Source organism: Rhinatrema bivittatum, chromosome 1 (genome assembly GCF_901001135.1).
Source record: "Rhinatrema bivittatum chromosome 1, aRhiBiv1.1, whole genome shotgun sequence".
NCBI classification, from domain to species: Eukaryota; Metazoa; Chordata; class Amphibia; order Gymnophiona; family Rhinatrematidae; genus Rhinatrema; species Rhinatrema bivittatum.
In genome coordinates, this window is record NC_042615.1 from 648,106,020 (window position 1) to 648,129,549 (window position 23,530).

Genomic DNA, 23,530 nt, shown 5'->3' on the forward strand with positions numbered 1-23,530 from the left:
CTACGAATCAGCATTTTCTTTGCATTAGCAAGTTAACGATTGCCTCTGTAGCATACGGGTAAAGTGTGAGCCTGGAGTCCTTGGTTCATTTCCACTATCCATGACACAGTGTGTTCTTGAGCAACATACTTAACTTTAGTTTGCAAACTTTGTGGAGCAAGGATGTTTTGGCTGTGCAAATTATAGCGTGCAGCGTGTGTGTATTAATTACATAATCTTAATCATAGTCTTATTAATTGCATAATCTTATAATGTATAAACTAAAGTGATAAGATTTTTCCATAAAATCAGTTCATTTTAGCAAAACAAATATCTTTATTTATTTATTTATTTATTTCGGATTTTTATATACCGGCATTCGAGATAGCAATCACATCATGCTGGTTCACATAGAACAGGGGTGCAAAGTAAAAACAAAAAGTAAAAAAAAAAAAAGTAAAACAAAGTAAATCTTAAAATAGAATTTTGCTTTGTTTCACCTTTTGCCAGTACTCCTCTCATCCTGGATTTAGGTGGTTTTTGTAAGTGGTGATTTTTCTACAAAACCTGCTATTTACACCCCCTCCCCCACCCCACTCTCACATAGCTAAAATTAAAGCTTTCATTTCCTTGAGAGACATAGGAGAATAGAGAGTATTGTGTGGTGCCTCCCGGAGTTAGAGTTTAAAGTGCAGAGGATTATCTGAGGCACATCATCAGGGCTCTTTAAGCAGGAGTTGGAGGAGTAACACCATGAACTATTTGGAAGGCCTTGGCAATCACTTTATTGTTATGTAGGCGCTTTTATGTTATGTGCCTTTTTGGTAACCTAACTTTTATTTTGTACATTATCTTGTAAACCGCTGCGATTTACTTTGAGCAGGCAGCCTAGAAGTATTTTAAAACAAATCATCGAAAAGCAAGGTACTATTGTCATTTCTGTGCAATGTAACAACGTGCACTGGATAAAAGGAATATTGAATTATTTCCATGGGAAAAGTATCTGCGCTCATACCCCTCAGGCAGCTGTCACAAGAGTTTACCTGCAGTTTCTGTCAACAGAATAGTTTTCTCACCATTCAAGCTTCTTGCACTGGGGGAAAACAAATACCTTCCCTTCTTTTTCTCTTTTTTTTTTTTTCAATACCTTCAGGGGGAAAGGAAAACTATGTCTGCTTCAGCACGTTCCTTCGGTCCATGTCCGGATGAAAAGAGAAATGGTTTTCTCATGATTAGCTGCTCTAGCCAGCCTGTAGGTGGGTGTGTTCCACCGAAAGGAAGCGGTAGGAACGAGCCTGTCAAGCCAGCCTTCCAACTAATTAGCTCAGCACACAACAAAGATAAGCGAGCCAGGGAGGAGGACCCCCTAAGGGGGCTCTTTAGATTCCGGGCAATACCCGATTGGCAGATGTTGAAAGGGATTCCTCAGTAATTCAGTGCATCAATGAACTGCACAAATCTGGTACAGAAGTGGAGTCATTCAGGCATGAGGAGACTTTGTGTAGGCAGCAGTCTGAAAGCGGCAGAACCAAGATGGACAGAACTTGGGAGTCCCTGCAGCATGTGGTCGCCGCCGTCCTGCCGCACAGAGACCCGGCCACCGTCTTTGGAGACTGTAAGTACAGAACGAGAAGCTTCTAGGAATGCCAAACAGTCCTGCCATGGAAGATTTCCGTTTGTCCGAGCGGCACGGAGGCACTGCTCTAGCGCTACCAGCCTTTTTTTTTTTTTTTAAAGCCCTGCTCTTTCCCAAGCAATGCAAAGCCCTGCTTCCCATTGCACTGTGCGGTGCACCAGCGCGCGGCTGGAGGTGACTTCAGTGAACTGGTGCAGGTTACAGATCAGCGCTCAGGAAAGGCTGCAGCTTTCGGAAGAAGGCTAGCAGAAGGCGGCATTAGGCTTTTGCTGCATTGTATTTTAATGCACTGGAAATTCTCCTGAAATGAGGGTTGAACCTTACAGTATTCCTCTGTTCCACACCCCTTTAGTTTTCTGAAAAAAAAAAACCAAAAAAAAAAGGTCAATCAAATTGGCCTGAATGTACTAATTTAACCTTGTCTAAAAAGTTTGGAACATGAGGAAAGTATCATGAATTCGAGTAATTTTTGGAAAGAATATAATCCCCTCCTCATCTTTACTTCCTCTGCTTGCCCCAATTTAGGCTTCACAAGATAAGGGTCAGAATAAATGTATACAAGGCAGGGTGCACATGATAAAACTCGCTAAAGCTGACTGGATAATAACTGTGCCATTAATTTTCTTGCAGATTAATTAGTTTACGACAATTTGGCTTCCCCGGGATTCTTTTTTCCGTTTAACTTACTGCCTTTTCATGATTAAAAGTAACTTGCCAGGTACAATTTTAGATTAAATTACTCAGCCGGCTATATGATATGCAAAGATAAGGTTAGCAGAGCTAGTTTTGTGCTGAACAAACATTTTCATGACGTGCAATCAAACTGCAATATTTGTATGCCCTCAGGTCCCCCTGTGGGAGGTATTATTTCATCCTCGTTTCGTGCAGTTGTCAACAGTTACATTAGGGTTAATAAAACCAATCTCCTCTCAAGCTTGCAAATGGATCTTTTTCCATCTCGATACAGAAGAGGTTAGGGACACGGGTTGAATAAGGAGCTGCTGTGTCCTGTGCAAAGGAAACCTAGGCATTGGAAACCGCACTGAAAAATCCAAGAAAGTGTTTTGTTTTGTTTTGTTCTTTAATTCCATTACCTTCTTTTAAGTAGGTGATATTGATAATGAACTAAACTTGCATTTTTTTTAAAATTTGCTTTATGTATATAAACTAGTTTGTTTTCCTGCCCTAACTGAAAAATGTTCAAAGAACAGAGAAAACTAAAATCAATCTGTGACATTCAAGCAAATCCCACCAAGCCCTTGAGTTACTGTATAGGCATAGAGATCTTGTGCGCCCAATTCACTTTTCAGAATTTTCTGAATAAGTAAAGCATCTTGAAATAGTTGTTTTTTTCAATCGTGTGCCAAAAAGATACAAGGCTAGCTTTTCAGATGTCAAGCTTGCATGTCTGAAATGAAGAAGTAGGTACAGTAGGTGATAAAGCTGTCCAGCAGTGAGCACATTTCATTGCTAACAGCAAGCAGCAGGCACTGCAGAGCCAGGCTATCAGGACTTAAAGGGGAAGTATCATCTGTTTAGGTTTTACATAATGTGTTCCTTACTTTAGCAAAAGTTGTAATGGCAAATTTCATTTACTTTATTCTGCTGGGCATTTTTTTTAAGCTTACATTATTGTTTATAAGCCCCAGGAGTAACATGATCACCACCATCTTGCCTTCTCTTCTCTACTAGTACCAAGATGTATCCAAAAATACACCTCTCTATGACAAACTGTTGTGACAACAGCCTGAAATTTGCTGTCTTCATCAGAAAGCTTTCTTGATGCTGTCTATAGTATGATATTCTTTTAGAATAGTCAGGGCCTCACCGTTGGCCTTTTCTCACACTGGCATCCCGGGGAAATCACCACATAGATGAGAGGTAAAATGAGAAAAGCTTTAACTATAATCACTTGCAAAATAGCAAATACACTTCAGAAAAAAAGAAGCACCCTAAAATCCCCACATGCTTTGTGTCAACATAAGAACATAAGAAATTGCCATGCTGGGTCAGACCAAAGGTCCATCAAGCCCAGCATCCTGTTTCCAACAGATTCCAAACCAGGCCACAAGAACCTGGCACTTACCCAAACACTAAGAAGATCCCATGCTACTGATGCAATTAATAGCAGTGGTTATCCCTCTCTGGGTGCCTGTAGGAAGAGAGCAGAAGTTCACACAAGAACCGAAGAGCAGCTCACAAAGGTTCACTGTGGTGCCCAATTATATTTCACTGCTCTTGCTTCTGAAGTCAGATTAATTCCTTAATAGCAACATTAGCTGGTCTCATACTACCAATTGCTTCTAGCCATTGCCTTAGCACCTTCTTCCCGCCACCTCCAGCCTACACCTTTCTGGCACCTTCCGGCCACTATTGCAGACTTTGCAGGTAGTCCTTTTCCCCTCCTAAACTCATGCTGCTACTGTAACTCCTCCAGTAGGGATATGGTATCATTTGAAATGTAATAGGAAATATCAAATGACATTTTCTATTTCATTTTATTTTTGAAACTTAAGAAACATGAACAAAATGTCACTTGTGTTCTGTGTTGTGCCATGACCGCATCATTATAAAAAAGGCTGACATATTTAAATAGCTCCAGACCTTATCTGACCTCCCCCCCACCCATGGGCTCCCCCAGACTCCTCCTCATCCCTTGCAGGATCGTCAGAGTTCTCCCTTAATATACCTTAAAGCCAGGTCTGCCTCTGGAGGCTGGAGAGATCACCGGGCCTCTCTGGTGCCATTTCTCGTTGTGGTGCCGGCCTTTTTCAATTTTTCTGTACAACAAATTGGCAACGCACCAGGCTGCACCATTTCCTTGCACAGAAGAAATGAAGAATGGTGCTGGCCACAGCCTTCTGGTGCCATTTGCAGTTGACTCACTGCCCTGTGAAGAAAATTTCAAGCCATGAACAAGGTAAAAAGGGATTGGGTGGTAATCCAGGGATGGCCAGGATTGATTTAAAAAAAGAACTTCTTGAGATTCCAGTTTTACATTTTTTTTTTTTTAGTGAAACAAATGAAAATGTATTTATTTATTTAACAGCTTTTCTATACTGACATTAAAGTACTCATCATATCGGTTTACATAATAACAAAAGGTGGAAAGTACAAATAACAGGGGATGGGGAGGTGGACAACCAAAAGGCAAGAGGTAGGAGGCTCCGTAACAGTGAACCTGACAAACTAAGGGGCAGATTTTAAATACTTGCGCGATCGCATACTTTTGTTCGCGCAACAGGCGCGAACAAAAGTATGCTGGATTTTATAAGATACGCGCGTATCTTATAAAATCCAGGGTCGGCACACGCAAGGGGGTGCACATTTGTGCAACCTGCACGCGCCGAGCCCAGCGCGGCCTGCCTGTTCCCTCCGAGGCCGCTCTGATTTCGGAGCAGCCTTGGAGGGAACTTTTCTTCGCCCTCCCCCCACCTTCCCCTCCCTTCCCCTACCTAACCCCCCCCCCCCCCCCCGGCCTTATCTAACCCCCCCCCCCACCTTTGTCGGCAAAGTTACGCCTGCTGAAAGCAGGCGTAACTTTGCGCGCGTCAGCCGGCAGCCCCGCTCCGTCCTCCAGTCCCGGGGGCTGGTCCGGAGGCCTTGACCACGCCCCCGGGCCCACCCCCAAAACGCCACAGGACACGCCCCCTCCCTCCCCTTTTCGAAAGCCCCGGGACTTACGCGCGTCCCGAGGCTTTACGCGCGCCGGTGGCCTATGCAAAATAGGCGCGCCCGCGCGTGCGGGCCTTTTAAAATCCACCCCTAAAATTGAAGAGAGATGGAGCAATAGTTTGCAAATATACAAATTTTACAAGATTACTTGTTTTACAAGTTTACATACGGTTTTAAAATGATTACTTGTTTTACAAGATTAGATAGGGTTAACTGCTGGCTGCTAGCAGGGGAGGGGGGGGGGGGGGGGCAGGGCGGCGGAAGTCATGGATAGTAATCCGGGAAGGCCTGGTGAAAAAGCCAGGTCTTTAGCAATTTTCTGAATTTAAGTGGGCATGGGTTCATTTTTCTTTTATTTTGTTTTAAAAAAAATCAAATGAAATGAAATAGGAAATATTGTTAAAATGTTCTCTTTCGCTTCCAATGATTGAACATCCCTAGCATCCAGGGCTCATCCTAGTAGGGTATGGAGCCTGGGACAAATCAGTGGGCATAAGGCCCCTCCCTCAACTCATGTCTGTTCCTACCCCTTCCCCCTTCTCCCAGCAGGATGATCTCCAATGCACCCCCCCACACACACTTACACACCCCACCACCCAATTCCCAGTATTATCCTTTCCCCTTCCTCTCACTGGCAGGCGAGCAGGGCTTCTTACGTCCACCTCCTCTGCTGGCTTCATTCTGAAATCTGAATGTGAGGAGCTGGCAGGTTCCAAATACAATAGGACCACTGTATGTCTCAGACTTCATAATGAAGCTGACAGAGGAGATGGCAGATGATGATTAGAAGGTGCGGGGGGGGGGGGGGGGGGAGAGAGAGGCTGCTGCTACCGTGGGGCACATGGCACAGTAAGAAAAGACATTGCCATGGATGGGTTGGTGGGCATTTTGGGGGTGCCTGAGGCGGTTGCACCTATTCCTACTCCAACCCCTCTCCCTTCCGGGTCTGCCCTGATGGCAGTTACTGTTCACTTTCTTTAAACTGGGTCGACATTCTGTGACATCAATTACTATGAGCTCTGCTACTCAGCTGAATAGAAGAGAATCCCGGATGAATGCAGAATGCAGAATAATGGATGTCATGGAATTTTCAAGCAATGTGGAAAGAGAGAGCAGCTACTGTGAGACAGGAGCAAAAACATTGGTAATTGAGCTATTAAAACAAATTACAAGTAGGAGATCAGGATATACCCCTAGTGAAATTATTTCTCATTTTAAATGCTTAACTTTAGAAATATGCTGTGCAGTCAGCTTTTCTCTTTTTGAGCTTGAGCCCTCACATAAATATTTTACCAGGTCAACGACCTGTAAAGTTTCAAGTAGACCGTGTGACCCAATAGTGGAGACAACAGAAAGGAGAAACCCCCTGCTACCATTATGGAAAAAAGATTTTGGATTTATTTACCTTTTCAAATCTGAGCTCAATGCAAGTTACAAACCAGGTAAAGCAGAGGGATTGCCCTGCCCCAGAGGGCACACAATCTAAGTCATTCAGAAGAAAGTGGTGGAGACAAAAACAGGCGCAGAAAATCAGAGGGCGATAGAGAGAGGCCCTAGCCATGGGGAGCACAATTTTTAAAGCCATTTGCACAGGCAAAATAGCAAGTGTAAAGTGAAGGGTCTGAAATGAGCCTCCCTCTGCATGGCTAAATGTATGTGCGCAGTTCCACAACGCGTGGAACCTTCAGCCGCATTTAGAGGATGCCTTCCTGGACGTATGTGGATCCAGGGAGGGAAATTACGCAAATAGATTTTATATTCAAATCTGCACCTGTTATTTTCCCAGAAAAAGGGCACCTGGCACACAGAGAGAGCAGGTGCAACTTTCAAAACAAAGGTGCGTATATGTGTGCTTTCCCTTCAAAAATGGGTCGCAAAGTCCCATGGACCTTGCCTTAGTGCTGACAGTTTGAGCATTGCTCCCTAAAAAGTGAAAGGAAAGCCTGAAATTCACGGCGGTGGGAAGTAGTTTAGGCAGATTAGATGGGCCCTGTGTTCCATGGTTTTAAGAAACGAAGATATTTTCTAGGGCTATAAATGATATCACTGCTCACTGAGAGCATGCTATTTCATGCTGGGACATTGCACATTTGATTCATGCTGTAGAAATTTGGTCAAAAATATAGAAAGGGTTTTTTTTTCAGAGATTGCTAGAGTTCTTTATTAACAATTTCTTTTTCAGTAAGTGTGATTTTATTCAAAGTTTTATTAAATGAAGGCTTTTACTATATATCATGATTATTGTTTCCCCCTTCTCCATGTTATAAACATTAATTATTATGATTTTCATTAAATATACCATACCCATAGAAAATGAGCACTGGCATATCATCATCACATCCTTCCCTGGCAGGGTGAATTTGTTATTTTAGGTGCAGCTGTGGCATTTTCTTGGCATCTCACTTTCTGATGTCTTTCATATTCATCTGAAACAAAAAATAAATTATCTAGCTCATTCGCTCAGAAGTGCTTTATACTTGTTACTGGGGCATAATATCAGATCATATCAACTACAGGTACGAACTTAGGGCCTCATTTTTCCCATGAACACAGAATGGGAGAAAAGCTACAGTAAACCCGATAGGTACAGGGAAATACAGTCAGCTATAGCAGGTAACGTGTCTTGAGGTACCAATGAAAAGGTGTGATCTAAATACATATATAACATTCAGTATCTATCTATCTATCTATCTATCTATCTATCTATATATATATATATATATATATATATATATATCATAAGCACAATGGTAGAGTGAAGGAAGCCAATTCAGTTGCTGATTGCGCTGATATAACTCAATATTGTCTGCTATTTTTCATCGGGTAGTTGGGCTGCATTAGATGGAGGAATCGTTCTTTTTTTCTCATCCTCTTTCAAATGAAAACTAGTAGACAGTTTTGTAATATGTGGATCAACACCTTAGAAAATGCTGTGCGTAATGTATGTTACAGTATAGGGCGTGTTATGTACCAGGAGCAGCCAAATGCCTTTTAAGCTGGGGGTCCATGCGAACCAAGTTCCATCTCCTCTCTCTGTCTCCCCTGTACCACTGGTCTCCCTCTCTATATTTCCCCCTAATCCCTCCCCCTCTCTCTTCACCTTTCTCTTGCTTAGTAATATAGAAATGACAGCATATAAAGACCAAGTGGTCCATCCAGTCTGCCCAGCAAGTTGCTCATGATAATAACTGCCGCTCTGTGCGAGTTATCCCCATGCCTTCCAATAAAGGTAGCACTTCTCACTCCATGTAGGTTATCCCCATGCCTTTGGTGAAGGGTAGTAACTGCTGTTTTGTGCAGGTTACCCCCATGCACCCCTTTTTTTCATTTCCAACATCTAGCCTATAGGGATCTGCAATGTTTATCCCCTACCCTTTTGTATTCAGTTACTGTTTTTGTCCTTATCACCTCTTCCCGGAGGGCATTCCAAGTATCCACCATCCTCTCTATGAAGAAATATTCTTGATGTTGGTTCTGAGTCAGCCCCCACTGGAGTTTCATATTGTGATCTCTAGTTTGTTTCCTCTCCAACAGAAAAAGGTTGAAGTTTGTGCATCATTAATACCTTTCAGGTATCTGAAGGTCTGTATCATATCTCCCCTGCACCTCCTCTCCTCCAGGGTATAGATATTTAGATCCTTTAGCCTCTCCATATAAGTCTTCCAATGCAGACCCCACACCATTTAGGTCGCCTTTCACTGGACCGCCTCCATCATGTCTTTATCTTTATTGAGACACAGTCTCCAGAACTGAACCCAGTACTCCAGGTGAGGTCTCACCAAGGACCTGTACCAGGGCTTTATCTTCTCCTTTTTCTTACTGGTTATCCCTCTCTCTATGCAGCCCAGTATCCCTCTGGCTTTAGTTATTGCTTTTTCACATTGCTTTGCCGCCTTCAAATCGCCAGACACTATCATCCCAAGATCCCTCTCCTGGTTGGTGCACATTAGTCTTCCGCCCCCACACCCATCTCATTCAGCTCTTTTGGATTACCAGACCCCAGATGCATGACTCTGTGCTTCTTGTCATTGAATCCCAGCTGCCAAGTCTTTGACCACTCTTTAAGCTTTCTTAAATCACTTTTCATTCTCTCTACTCCTTTAGGAGTGTCCACTCTGGTGCAAATCTTAGTATCATCTGCAAATAGACAAAATTTACCTTCTAGCCCCTTCCATAATGTCACTCACAAAGATATTGATATTGAACAGGACTGGTCCCAAAACCACTCCTTGAGGCACTCCCCTGAACACTAGGGATGTGAATCGTTTATCTGACGATTGAAAATATCATCCGATATTTTCAATATCATCAGATATCGGGGGGGTCCCCGATAGTGATAGGAAACCCCACAATTAATTTAGTGGGTTTTCTTATCGTTATGGAGGGGGGGGGGGCGGGAAGAAAGGACACAACCTGACCCTTTAAAATGAGTTTGTTAGTATCCTCCCACCCTCCGGACCCCCCCCCCCCCCAAAAAAAAACTTTTTAAATACCTGGTGGTCCAGCGGGGGTCCCGGGAGCATTCTCCCACGCTCGGGCTGTTGGCTGCCACTAATCAAAATAGCGCTGATGGCCCTTTGCTCTTACTATGTGACAGGGACGGCCGGCGCCATCTTTAAAAATGGCGCGGGCCATCCAGTGCACCTACCATGTGACAGGGACCGGCCAATGGCACGAATACCGTCACATGCTAAGGGCAAAGGGCCATCAGAGCCATTTTGTTTACTGGTAGCCATCAGCCCGAGCGCGGGAGAATGCTCCCAGGACCCCCGCTGGACCACCAGGTATTTAAAAATTTTTTGGGGGGGTCCAGAGGGTGGGGGGATACTAACAAACTCATTTTAAAGAGTCGGCTGTATTTTTTGGTTATCGGCTCGGGCGCAGCCGATAAAAAAAAACCAAAAAAAAAAAAAACCTGATTGGACTGCAAGATGAAAGTTCACGATGTGAATCTGAACTGGAATCCGAACTGATACCGGTTCCGATTCATATCTCTACTGAACACTGTTCCCTCTTCAGAGTAGGTTTCATTTACCATTTTACGCTGTCTCCTGTCAGTCAACCAGTTTGTAATCCATGCCACCACCTTGGTGCCCACTCTCAAGTTTCTCATTTTATTTGTAAGCCTCTTATTTGGGACTGTTTCAAAAACTTTGCTGAAATCTAAGTAGATCACATCAGGTACCCTTCCTTGATCCAGTTCTCTAGTCACCCAATCAAAAAAATCAGATCTGTGTAACAAGATCTTCACCTGGTGAATCCATTCTTTCTTGGGTCCAGAAACCCGCTGGACTGTAGATAGTTCACTATCATTTCCTTCAGGAGAGTCTCCATTAATTTTTCTACCACCAAAGTGAAGCTCACTGGCCTGTAGTTTCCAGCCTCCTCTCTGCTGCTGCTCTTTTGAAGCAGGACCACAACTGCTCTTCTCCAGTCCTGCAGCACCATTCCCATTTTCGGGGATCTAGTGAACAAGTCTTTCAGCAGACCTGAGTTCCCTTAGTATCCTGGGATGAACCTCACCTTGCCCCATGACCTTGTCCACTTTCAGTTTTCCTAGCACTTCCCATACATTCTCTTCTATGAATGGGGTTGCATCTACCTTACTCCCATCCATGGCCTTTTGCCACACATTGCTGCTTGTGACCTTTCAATTTTGCTATACCACCTCGGGCGTTCCTCCTTTCTCTGATATATCTCAAAACATGTTTTGTCATCTCATTCTACCTCTTTGGTAATCCTTTCTTCCACTGGACCTTTTGCTTTCTTGATTTCTTTCATCGTCTTTCTCAGCTTCACCAGCTATTCTCCCTTGTGTTCTTCTGTTTGGGATCCTTTGTACTTCTTGAATGCTATTCTCTTTGGCTTCATTTTTTCAGCCACCTCCTTTGAGAACCAGGCTGGTTTCTTTATTCTCTTACTTTTGTTTACTTTTCTAATATATAGATTTGTTGCCTTTGTAATAGCTTCTTTTAATTTGGCCTGCTGCTGTTCCACCTTACCCATTTTCTCCCAGGCTTCTAGTTCTTCCTTCAGGTACATCCCCATTTAAACAAAGTCTGTATTTTTGAAATTCAAAACTTGTATCTTTTTGTGACTTCCCTCTATCCTGGCTGCGATATTGAATCATACTGTCAGATGATCACTGGTGCTCACATGAGCTTCTACACAGACATTATCCTCATTTGTGTGCACTAGGTCGAGCCTCACTCCTTCCTTTGTGGGCTCCATTACTGTTTGTTTGAGCAGAGCCCCTTGAAGGGTATCCATTATCTCTCTACTTATTATTTATTAATTATTTTTTTATATACCGACATTCAATCTGAGATATCACATCAGTTTACATTCAGATACTGTAAGGTATTTCCCTATCCCCAGAGGGCTTACAATCCAAGTTTGTACCTGAGGCAATGGAGGGTAAAGTGACTTGCCCAAGGTCACAAGGAGTGACAGCGGGACTTGAGCACTGGTCTCCTGGTTCGTAGCCCACTGCTCTAACCACTAGGCTACTCCTCCTCCCTCTTACTTCTTGTAGATTCTGCAGCAGGGATACTTCAATCCAGATCCAAGAGATTAAAATCTCCAAGGAGCAATACTTCTTCTTTCTTGCCCACCTTTTGGGTGTCTTTGATCAGATCTCTGTCCAGGCCTTCTGTTTGAATCTGTGGCCTGTAGGTCATACCGGTGTAAATGGAAGCAGCATCTTCCTTTTTTTTTTAAGACGGCCCACAAAGCCTCTTCCTTACTCTCCCTCCCTTGCATTTCAATTGCTTGGATATTGGGCTCCATTTTGAATTATGCGGGAACGCTGAGAGGAGTTCTTTCCGGGAAATAAAACTAATGTTGAAGCCCGCGCCCCTGACGAAGTCTTTTGCCCGAAACACGCGCTGTGTCGGGCGTTGCAAGCAGTTTAATCTGCAGTAATAAGTCGGGTCTTCAAAGCAGGGCACAGAAGTTTGTTGCCGCTGCCATTTCATACTACGATAAGTATTTTCAATTTCTGTGGATATACTTCAGAACGTGGTTAAGCATACAAGAGATGTGAATGACTGTGCATATATAGTGAACATTATCTAAGGAGCAAAAGCACAAGTAAAGAAAATATTAAGAAAATAAAAAAATTGAATTTATTGGGTACAAGCATTTCCAAGTGGATTTATAACGACAAACCCGATGATTATATAGATCTGGTGGTGAGCAATTCACTTCATAATGGGTTACAAATCCCATATCACTCTTAAGTGAATAGAATGTAACACAATTTAGTGTATACATTAAGCTCCCGAATGAGGGTTGTTGTAAACATATGACACGTCATTAGCATTTGAAATAACGTAGTATTTTTTTTTATAAAAAATGGATATTGGTTTTGACATAAAGAGCTAAGTCTCCCCCTTCTCTCTTCCCTTGCCCCACCCTTGCTTTCCCTCCTCCTCCAGCCCCACCCTCCTCTTGCAGTCATCCTCTTTTCCCTTCTGATTTAGTGATAGGAGGAGAAGAGTGGTAGTGTCTCAGGCTGCTTCGTCCTTCTCTTCTTCCACCTGGCCCAACTGCTGCTCTGAACCGTGTGACTGTGCAGAGTCCTGTGCGCTTCAAAGTAGCAGTCAAGCCTAGAGCTGCATAGGAGAATGCTGCAAAGTGCAAACACATCCTTGCTGTCCTCATCCTGCCGCTGAACAGCTGCTGCCTCCCCAACTCAGCCCTGGATCTCCTGCAGGAAGGGTCAGATTTTAGCTGGCCCATAGGCCTTGTGACCTTCCCTATTCCAACATCTATGGTATGCACTCTCTCTAGTTGGGTCTAACAGGACCATTTAACTTGCACAATCCTGCCACACATCCACTGTGATGTGAGAAATGACTGTTATATTAATAACAGAACCTGATGCAACCAAAAATATTGTACGTAGCTCTCATTGAGCTACAGTTAATGTTGCCAAAAGTTTTCTTTATAAGACTTGTGCAAGAGCATCTTCTGCAAAACCAAATCTTTCCAAACTGATGTTTTTACAACCTTCAAATATGAAACTGCATTCAGGAGTTGAGGAATGCAGTCAGCACCAATGGTTGATGTTAAAGAAATACATAGTTCTTATACAAGGTCACAGATATTATATAGCAGTAAACTGTGTCTGCAAATAAAATTGGACAAATGAGCTTTTAGGGGACCATTTTCAATTTTCCCTGCAGAGGCTGCAGATTCAGGATACTTTGTACCAACTGGCTTGTAAGCTACTTTTCAAAGAGAAATTCCTTGTGTCGGTTCCCTTGGAAAATCTGACCTGCAAGGTCCACAAGTACCAAAGTACCTACGGATTCTCCACCTGCTATTTGTGCGGGTTGAGTCTGTGGGGGGGATAAGCAAATCCCAAAAAGCAAATATTTGCGTTCTTTACCTCCCCCAACACCCCTATTCCTTTGACTCATGCTGAGTGTGCAGTTTTCAAAATCCTGGTGCACCTGAGTACACACGTGTTCACCACACCGTTAAGCCCGTAACAACGGGCTACATTTAAAAAAAAAATTTTCGGTCCATTTCCTTCCCACTCCCTCCCCCCCCCTCCGCTCACTCTCTGCTCACTCTCCCCTCAGCTCACTCCCTCCTCAGCTCACTCTCCTCCCTCCCCTCACCTCACTCTCTCCTCCCTCCCCTCAGCTCATCCACAACCGGCAGACGGAAGATCTCCGTGGGGGGTGTCCCTCCCTCGCGCGCGGCGCCGCACCTGCTCGTCATCATCGTCATCGCCGCCACTGCTCCCCCTGCTCCTGCTCCTCACCGCTGCCGCTCCTAAGGACCCAGCGCCATTTTTTTTTCGGGCATGCTCCACTCTGACCGACGTGCTCGCCCGCGCATGCGCGGTAGAGCTGCTCTCTACTGCGCATTTGCGGGCCGTCGGTCAGAGCCCATTTATAAGGTAGATTACCCTGTCTTTAAAACAAAACCCTAATACAAGGGAGGAATCTTATTTTAGAGTTTATCTGCTCTTTATGATCACATACTAAAATTTCCCTAGATCCATGCTGTAAATCAGAGATGGTATCATCCAGTTCCAGACACCCCTGCAACGTTTGCACTTGTTGGTATGTGCCTGCAAGCAGGATGGAATCATTAGAGGGAACCACAAGAGGGAAGTAGAAGCTGGTTCTTTGACTTCAGAATTAAGAAAAATAAGGAACTCCCTTTAAAAAAGAGAGGAAGAGGTTTTTCCAGGTGATCCCTGTGAAACTACTGCAACAGTGAAGAGCTTACTCAGCCCGTCTCATGAGAGAGTCTCTCTCATTGCTTCAGCTGCAACAATTGTGAAACTTTACCTATAGGTTGGTAGTGTAAGTCTTTTTGTGGGATGGGATCATCAGTATATGGGATCCTTGGGATATTTCCCTCCTAAACCAAGAGAATTGGAAGATCCAGTGTTAGTGTACATCTGGGACCACAGTCCTGAGCCAAGAGAGTTGTATGGCTACTTAGATAATCCACCTTTGCACATAATAAATATATTGTTGCAAATCACTGGAAGGTGGGCTAGCAAAAGAATGTATTATTAGGGATGTGCATTTGTTTTTAATGAATACAAAAGATGCAATGAATTAAGTCATTTTCATAACAAACCAAAAATAGCCTTTGACAAATATACTGGAAACATTTAGGGTATTTTTGTATTTGTTGCATTTTATATCATTTATAAAAAGGGACTCCACTAGACTGGTGCCAGTGCCTAACCCTGGACTGGACCTGGAACAGAGGCCTAAGCCTAAGCTTGAGCCAGACCTGGCATCGAGGTCTAGTCCCCAGCCGGGCCAGTCCTGTGCTGAGACCTAGACCCAGATACTGGGATCTGGAAAGGAGGCCTAGGCCTAGTGCTGGGGCTCTGCACTGAGGCCTGGTTCCAGTACCAATGCCTGAAGCCCAGCCTTGTACTAAGGCTTGGTCCTGGCACCGAGGTCCAGTTCTGAGGCCTGGTTCCACTGCTGAGGCCTAGGCCTGGGCTGGGCCCAATGCTGAGGCCTAGGCATAGGCTGAGCTGGGCTAGGCCAGGGCTTTCAATGTTTCTACTTCTACTACTTAATATTTCTATAGTGCTACATGACATATGTAGTGCTCCTCACCATGTCCCAGGCCTTTCCAAGGACTCAGCCCTGGCTCACTCAGGGCAGACCCCAGGGCTAGGCCTCAGTTCAAGGGCCAGGCTTCAGCACCAGGGCTACATCTCAGTACCAGGCCTGACCTAGGACTAGACTTCGGTACTGGGGCTAGGCCTTAGTGGCAGCCCTTGCCTAGGGCTAGCTCTCAGTGTTGGGCCTAGATCGGAGCAGTTTTTTGGCCTGAGAACATCAGCCAGGGTTGCTGGGGGCTGCATTTCTTAATCACATTTTTTTTGTTTAATGTTTTTTTCAGTTTGGCAAATGAACCAAACTGAAAGATTTAATAAACCAAATTTAATTGAACCCCCCCCCCCAAAAAAAAAAACCCAACAACACCCTAGTATGAACATTTTGGGGCTGCACATTCCTATTTATTATTTCACATTAGAGAGATGCTTGGCTGATACTGGAGAAAGTCTTAATCAATTTTCCTCTGAATCCTATATAAGAGATTCAACTAAAGATTGTTCACACTGTGATAAAGTTTGGATGGACTCAAAGCTAAATATTGACTTCAGCAAAGTTAATCTAATGTTAATTCTATAGTAATGAAGATCTTGGGAATATATTGCTGTGTTGATGCCTTGATTTGCATGTGGAGCAGTGAAGCCTATGTTCACCAGCAGCAGGCCCAGCACCACCGGGTATGCAAACTGTGCAATTGCACAGGGTGGTACACCCAGTGGGGTGACGTCTTGAGCAGGGAGAAGCCCGAGCTGCTGCTAGTGGACCCGAACCCACCGGTGGCAGAAGAAGCAGGAAGCCCATGGTGCCGCTAGTGGATCTGATCCCACTGACAGTGGAAGAAGCAGGAGGCCACAGCAGAAGAGGAAGCCCGTCCGGCAGCTCCTCCTCATGTGCTAGCGTAGCGGTATCAACACTCATGGTGCTAGCACTTTCTGTATTCTTATCTCACGATGCATGAGATGAGAATACAGGAATTGCTAGCATTGCAAATGTTGAATTACCTTGGGGCCAGCACATGAAGAAAAGCTGCAGAATGGCTGCTCTACACAAAGAGGAAAGTACAGGCTGACAGCAGCAGCGGAGGAGGAATGACCCATGGACCCTGACTGCCTGGTCTGCATGTATATGTGAGTGAATGGGAGGGGTGCCTGTGATAGGGGTGTGTGTGTGGTGAATAGGAGGCTGCTTTGTGTGTGTGTGTGTGTGTGTGAATGGGAGGCCGCTTGGGATGTGTGTGAGTGTGAATTGGAGGCTGCCTGGGATGGGTGTGTGAATGGGAGCCTGATGGGTGGGTTTGTGAATGGGAACCTGCCTGGGTTGCATATGTGTATATGTGAATGGGAGCCTGCCTGGGATGGGTGTGTGTGTGTGTGAGAATGGGAGCCTGCCTGGAATTTGGGTGGATGTGAATGGGAGTGTGCCTGCGGTGTGTGGGTATAAATGGGAGCTTGTGGGGGTGGGGCTGTATGAGAGAGAGACAGAGATAGAGAATGGGAACTGCCTGGTTTGTGTATGTGTGTGTGAGAGAATGGGGGCTGCAGGTGGGTTCCAATCAAAGAAAGCTTGAGACGACTTTGAGAGGGAACATATGTGTATATGAGCTCTTCGGGGTGTGTGTGTGTGTAAGAAAAAGAGGAGAAAATTTGTGCATCCCACTCCCACTAATCCACAACAATTTCTGGGTGACTGGAAATCAAAAGTTCCCAGGTATGGAGAGCATGAATTTTTAAAAATCCTTTATAGTTTTATTTTTCTGGTGCTATTTGATGTGTCTGCTGTTTTGAAATGTTTTATTGGTGTTTGGGACATTTAAAAAAAACAAACCTTGTATATGAGTTTTTAATTATTTGATCTTTTATTCATCATATTTTTTGAACTAATATTATTAGTATTATAATTATGTATTTATTTTATTTCTTGATTTTATTATTTGATGTTTGAGGAATGGTGATGGTTCTGTTTTTTCATTGTTTCACTGCATAGAGAGTCTGACTTCTTGTGGTTTCCAGTTCACTTTTTGTCAGCGCGTTTGTATTTCTACTTTATGGTTGCTCTATTCTGTATTTGGTGAGGGTCTGTTTATTTTCTGCCTGTGTGACTGAGGTGAAGCATTTTCCTAATATGAAGTGTATTAGTGTAATTGGCCTTTCAGAGGGTCAAGCCCACACCCAACATACATTACAGTAGGCCTAATACCATATAGGTTCCAATTGTCTTTCTTGCAGGGATTTCTGGTTTGTCTCACAGCAGTGCATGTAAACATAATATGATATTTTTACTTCAGAATACTGTACTTTGATATTTTTCATTAAATATAAATATATGCATAACTCTTAACTGTGTATGTGAAATGGGGCGGGGGGAGGGGCATTGTGCAAGGATATAAGGCTCACCTAGGACACCTAATACCCTTGCACCAGCCATGGGTTTTGGGGGGGGGGGGGTTGTTGGTGTCAGTTTTTAAAGTTTGTATTAGAGATGTGAATCGTGTCCTCGATCGTCTTAACGATCGATTTCGGCTGGGAGGGGGAGGGAATCGTATTGTTGCCGTTTGGGTGTTTGAAATATCGTGAAAATCGTGAAAATCGTGAGCCGGCACACTAAAACCCCCTAAAACCCACCCCGACCCTTTAAATTAAATCCCCCACCCTCCCGAACCCCCCCCCAAATGCCTTAAATTACCTGGGGGTCCAGCGGCGGTCCGGAACGGCAGCGGTCTGGAACGGCCTCCTGCAATTGAAATGTGTTGTCTTCAGCCGGCGCCATTTTTCAAAATGGCGGCGCAAAATGGCGGCGGCCATAGACCAACACGATTCGACTGCAGGAGGTCGTTCCGGACCCCCGCTGGACTTTTGGCAAGTCTTGTGGGGGTCAGGAGACCCCCCCAAGCTGGCCAAAAGTCCCTGGGGGTCCAGCGGGGGTCCGGAAAACGATCTCCTGCCGCGAATCGTTTTCCGTACGGAAAATGGCGCCGGCAGGAGATCGACTGCAGGAGGTCGTTCAGCGGCGGTCCGGAACCCCCGCTGAACGACCTCCTGCAGTCGATCTCCTGCCGGCGCCATTTTCCGTACGGAAAACGATTCGCGGCAGGAGATCGTTTTCCGGACCCCCGCTGGACCCCCAGGGACTTTTGGCCAGCTTGGGGGGGCCTCCTGACCCCCACAAGACTTGCCAAAAGTCCAGCGGGGGTCCGGAACGACCTCCTGCAGTGGAATCGTGTTGGTCTATGGCCGCCGCCATTTTGAAAAATGGCGCCGGCTGAAGACAACACAATTCAATTGCAGGAATCCGTTCCAGACTGCTGCCGTTCCGGACCGCCGCTGGACCCCCAGGTAATTTAAGGCATTTGGGGGGGGGTTCGGGAGGGTGGGGGATTTAATTTAAAGGGTCGGGGGTGGGTTTTAGGGGGTTTTAGTGTGCCGGTTTTCCTGCCCTCCCCCTTCCCCCGATTTATGATTTTTTGACGATAAATCAGGGGAATTGGTATTGTATCGTGGCCCTAAAGATTTTTGACAATTTAAAATATATCGGACGATATTTTAAATCGTCAAAAAACGATTCACATCCCTAGTTTGTATCACTGAAGGGAGCTGGGCTTTTATTTGGTGGGACAGAGAATGAATGAATGGGGGGGCAACTCTGAAATTGTTTGCACAAGGCAGCAAAAAAAAAGCTAGCACTGGTCCTGACCTTGGAGCTCTGGCTCTCCTTTATGGAAAATACTCTGGTAGAGCCCTTCCCAGTGCTGTAAGAGTCATGCCTGTGAAACTATTGCAGCATAGAAGAGCTTACTCAGCCTGTCTCTCTCATTGCTTCAGCTGCAACAGTTGTGGAACATTACCTGCAAGTTGGTAGCGTAAGTCTTTCTTTGTGGGATGGGATCATCAGTATATGGGCACCTCTGCCATGTGTGTACGCAGTCCTGGTGTAAGAACTGCGTAGCTACTTTGCCTTGTTCATCTGTGCAGGTGATTTTGTACAGGTAATCACCTGCATAGCCTATCTTTACTAAGGGCTCCGAGGTGATCCGGGAAACTATAGACCGGTGCACCTGACATCAGAGCCAGGAAAAATTGTAGAAATTATTCTAAAAAAGAAAATTACAGAACATATATAGGTGGCATGATTTTAACGGAGCCCAGCCAACATAGATTTACCCAAGGGAATTTTGCCTCAGTAATCTGCTACATTTTTTTTGAAGGGGGTTAATAAACATGTAGATAATGGTGAGCCAGTGGATGTAATGTATCTGGATTTTTAGAAGGCGTTTGATAAAGTCCCTCATGAAAGACCCCTGAGAAAAATAAAAAGTCATGGGATAGGTGGCGATGTCCCAGTGTGGAATGTGAACTGGTTAAAAGACAGGAAACAGAGAGTAGGACTCAATGGTCAGTTTTCTCAGTGGAGGAAGGTAAATAGTGGAGTGCCTCAGGGATCTGTAGTAGGACCGATGCTTTTTTAACATATTTATAATTGATCTGTAAAACAGAACAATAAGTGAGGTGATTGTAAGAATTGCAGGAACACCTTGTGAGACTGGAAAAATTGGGCATTTAAATGGCAGATGAAAATTTAATGTGGACAAGTATAGAGTGATGTACATAGGGAAAACTATTTCAAACTGTATTTGCATGATGTTAGGTTCTATATTAGAAGTCACCACCCAGGAAAAGGATCTAGGTGTCATCATGGATAATGTGTTGAAATCTTCAGCTCTGTCTGCGGCAGTGGTTAAAAAGAAAAGCAAACCAAATGTTAGGAATTATTAGGAAAAGAATGGAGAATAAAACAAAGAATATCATGATATCTGTATTATTTCATGGTGCCACCACAACTAGAGTGCTGTGTGCAATTTGGGTCTTTAAAAACATAGAAAAGGGCAATCAGAATGATAAAGGGGATGGAATAACATTTCCATGTGAATGAATCACTTAATGTGAAGTAGAAATAACTCAGCACTCTTCTGAGGAGGTAAGTAAGGATACTTTACTTGGGTAAACTGGGAAAGAAAAATAATAAACATTTACATACATGTTTACAAGGTTCTCTTCATGAGGGATTGTGCTGGTGTTACCAGCAGCAGAGCCAGGCAAACTCAGACTGACTAATACATGTAACAGTCTATTTAGTGTGAAGGGGTCCTTGCCTGTCATTAATAATTTCCCCCGAAAAGTATCTTTCTAAGCTTGGGGCAGTAGGAGGTGTGTTGGGTTTTGGAATTCTTCCCATTACTTTGGGGTTTATAAACCCTGGATCTCAAGCAGATTGGAGATGGAGAGGGTGAGGAGATCAATGAGAGATCACCTCTTGATAATGGAATTTGAGAAAGAGAAGAATTTTTGGGGATTCCTTCAGAGCCTCTGCGAAGAAAAGTGCTGACGTTTTTGAAGATTTGGTATTGGACATTATTTCAAGGCAAAGGTTACCCCTATTTTTTCTCCCTGAAAATTGGGGATAAAGTATGGTTGCCCAAGCATCTACAATGCAAGGGTGAAGAGATTTTCAAGGCAGTTGTTGAAGTTTTGGATTACAGGAGAGTTTGGGCAGTTTAGAACTCCATTTTGCTATTTTTTTTTTTTTAGTACTTGGGGATTAATTCTTCCCCTACAGTTGGGTGGATGTTGGAGTTACACTCTAGCTATTCCACCCTCCATGATGAGGGTATCTTTTATCAGGATGAAGGTGCAACAGCAGGAATGGGAGTGATTAAAAGAAGAATGGACAGAGAAATCATCTGCTTCCTGGTGATTATTGGATATATGATGATTTGTATTTATATAATCTTGCTTGGATGCTTTTTTAAAGTTTCAGTAAAGACTATCTTTTATTTGAACACCAACTACAGACTCCAGTGTTTTCCTTTGAGTGTATCCCAGTGTGGACTTACTAAGGGATGGATGGACCATTTTGTGACTCCTGGTTTCTCCCGGTGGTGGTAATTTTGGCTTCCCTGCTCTTATTTTTCGCTATCTGGCACCTCCTGGAAATATTCGATCTAGAGCGTGAAGTGGTCACTGAGATAGTGATTGACCGCGCCAGGGGCCCTGGAAGAGAAATCTTCCTCCCTGTCCGGACTTGAACCCTGAACCATAGCACCCCTAGTCAAGGATAAAGCACCGAAACGGGGCACCTGCTACACTAGGTAACTCTTGCAGGCCCACCCCTTCCCACTAGGGTCAGATGACACAGCTTGGGGAATGTTAACCCCTTGCTGTCTGGTCTGAAGGATGATCTTTTGCTACCAGTCAGTCCTCCAGTACCCAGGACCCCTGGGAGCATAGAGCCACATCATCGAACCCTAAAATGATAAAATGAATGTATAGAAGTGGCACCATTTTTATACTGAGGATATAGACTCAGTCCCAGTCTTTAGCTGGATCTTCTACCCCCACTCTTTGTTTGGAGGACACGTAATAGAAAATATTTTAAATAAATAAATAAATTGATGGTGTATGAGGATCTGTATACGCTATCTCCCACTGGCAACAGAATCAAAGAGATATAAGACCCAGCAAACAGTAAATGATTTTCCTGCTTCCTCTGCACCATTTCAGTCACAAAACTGGCAGGTAACTTAAGAGTTGCCAACTGTCCAGTTTTGGACCAGACAGCCAGGTTTTCAAGCATTCTGTACAGTGTCCAGTCAGATGTACCGACCAGACGCTAAATGTCCAGTTTTGCAGGTGGGTCCTTCTTTTTCCTACAGCCTCTTAGATAGGCTCCGACCTGCCTTTCTCTTCCTCTATCGGAGGAGAGCTGTGCTGTATCCCTGCCTCCTTTCCCATGCTGTGATTGGACAGCCTAGGGAGAGGAGGTGATGCACAGCACAGCCCTCAGCTCTCAGTGGTTCTGCAGAAACATAGATGCACTGTTTAGGCAGTTCACTGGCAGGGTCTAAAATTTATGCAAATGAAGGGCACTATTCCTCCATACTCCCCCCCCCCCCCCCCCCCCCCGGTCCTCAAGTGTCCAGTCCTGGTCTATTGAAAAGTTGGCAACCCTAAGGTAACTGCATAATGGAGGATTATGATGCTGTGGCTCTGCAGAGCCCATTGTCATCCAAAACCAACTCACTTTTTCGCTGTCAAGTCAAGTGGCTATTCAGTCATGGAAGAGAATGATTTGTTGCAATATCAAAATATTGCTGCAGAGAGAAACATATAAAGACAGTATGAAAAGAGACATAGATTGTGAAAAAGACACTATGTGTCAAACAGATGGAATGAGACATAGACACAAGATGAAAGCTGAAGATGAAGTGAGTATTGTGCTGCAGCTCTGGAGAGATGAACACAGTATGTGTTAGAGAAGGGATGGAAAGGAGAGAGAAAACATGTGCATACCCTAGAGCTTGAGTTGTGGTCACCCTGAGATGGGTCTGGATTAGCAGGGAGGAGTGTGGCAGATACTCCCAAACACACTTTCTCTCTCTCTTCCCCCCTTTCCATGGATGACTACAGTACTCTCCCCACTGTCCCGAGGCCTGACCCCAGCACTCTTCCCTTTCCCCTCCCAGGCTCGACTCCAGCATTCTCCTGCCCTCTCCTTCCCAAGACTCAAACCCAGCACCCTCCCCATGCTCCCTTCCACCCCTATGCTGTTGCCCTAGCCAATATAAAATAGCCAGAGACTAAACATGCCTGCTTTTGGGCTAAGCATACTCAGCTGGCTTCTCCTGCAAATTATGATCTGTTGTTTGGCCCCACATGGGAAGGGGAGCTATTCAGACCGAGGTGGATGCAGGAGCCAATCGTTTTTAATCCCCTCTAAAATCGGTTGTTCAAACAGAGGGGCAGAGAGGGGCAGGGAGAGGAAGGAGGTGTTGGTAAGAGTAGTGGAGCAGCAGCAGCCTGCAACAGTAGAGATGTTGACCTGCAGCCTAAAAAAAGGTAGACAAATTGTCCCTTGTTTGCTGATTTAGCCACCATCAGCGCTGTTTTCTTTGGCCTAACCTTATCAATGTATTCACCACCTCCTGGCCAACACTGCTGGTTGAGGCTTGTTTCTCCTTCCAGCCTAATGCAGAGTGGCTGCAGTATCCAGAGATTTGGAAATTTCATTGAAAACCCATAGAGTTTTCAGGTCTGAATGTGTATTTTGGAGAGAATATATGCCTATGACTGATCCAAGA

At 44.5% G+C, this 23,530-nt stretch overlaps 1 protein-coding gene across 1 annotated transcript in view; it reads left to right on the forward strand.

Moving 5' to 3' along the window:
* Positions 1-1,310: 1,310 nt before the first annotated feature.
* The window catches only part of LOC115100193 (protein limb expression 1 homolog), a 138,308-nt gene continuing 116,088 nt past the window's right edge, over positions 1,311-23,530 (forward strand). The window contains exon 1 of the mRNA XM_029618514.1: positions 1,311-1,594. Within this exon, the coding sequence (XP_029474374.1) occupies positions 1,513-1,594 (82 nt within the window). The 5' untranslated portion in view covers positions 1,311-1,512. The remainder of the gene's footprint in view (positions 1,595-23,530) is intronic.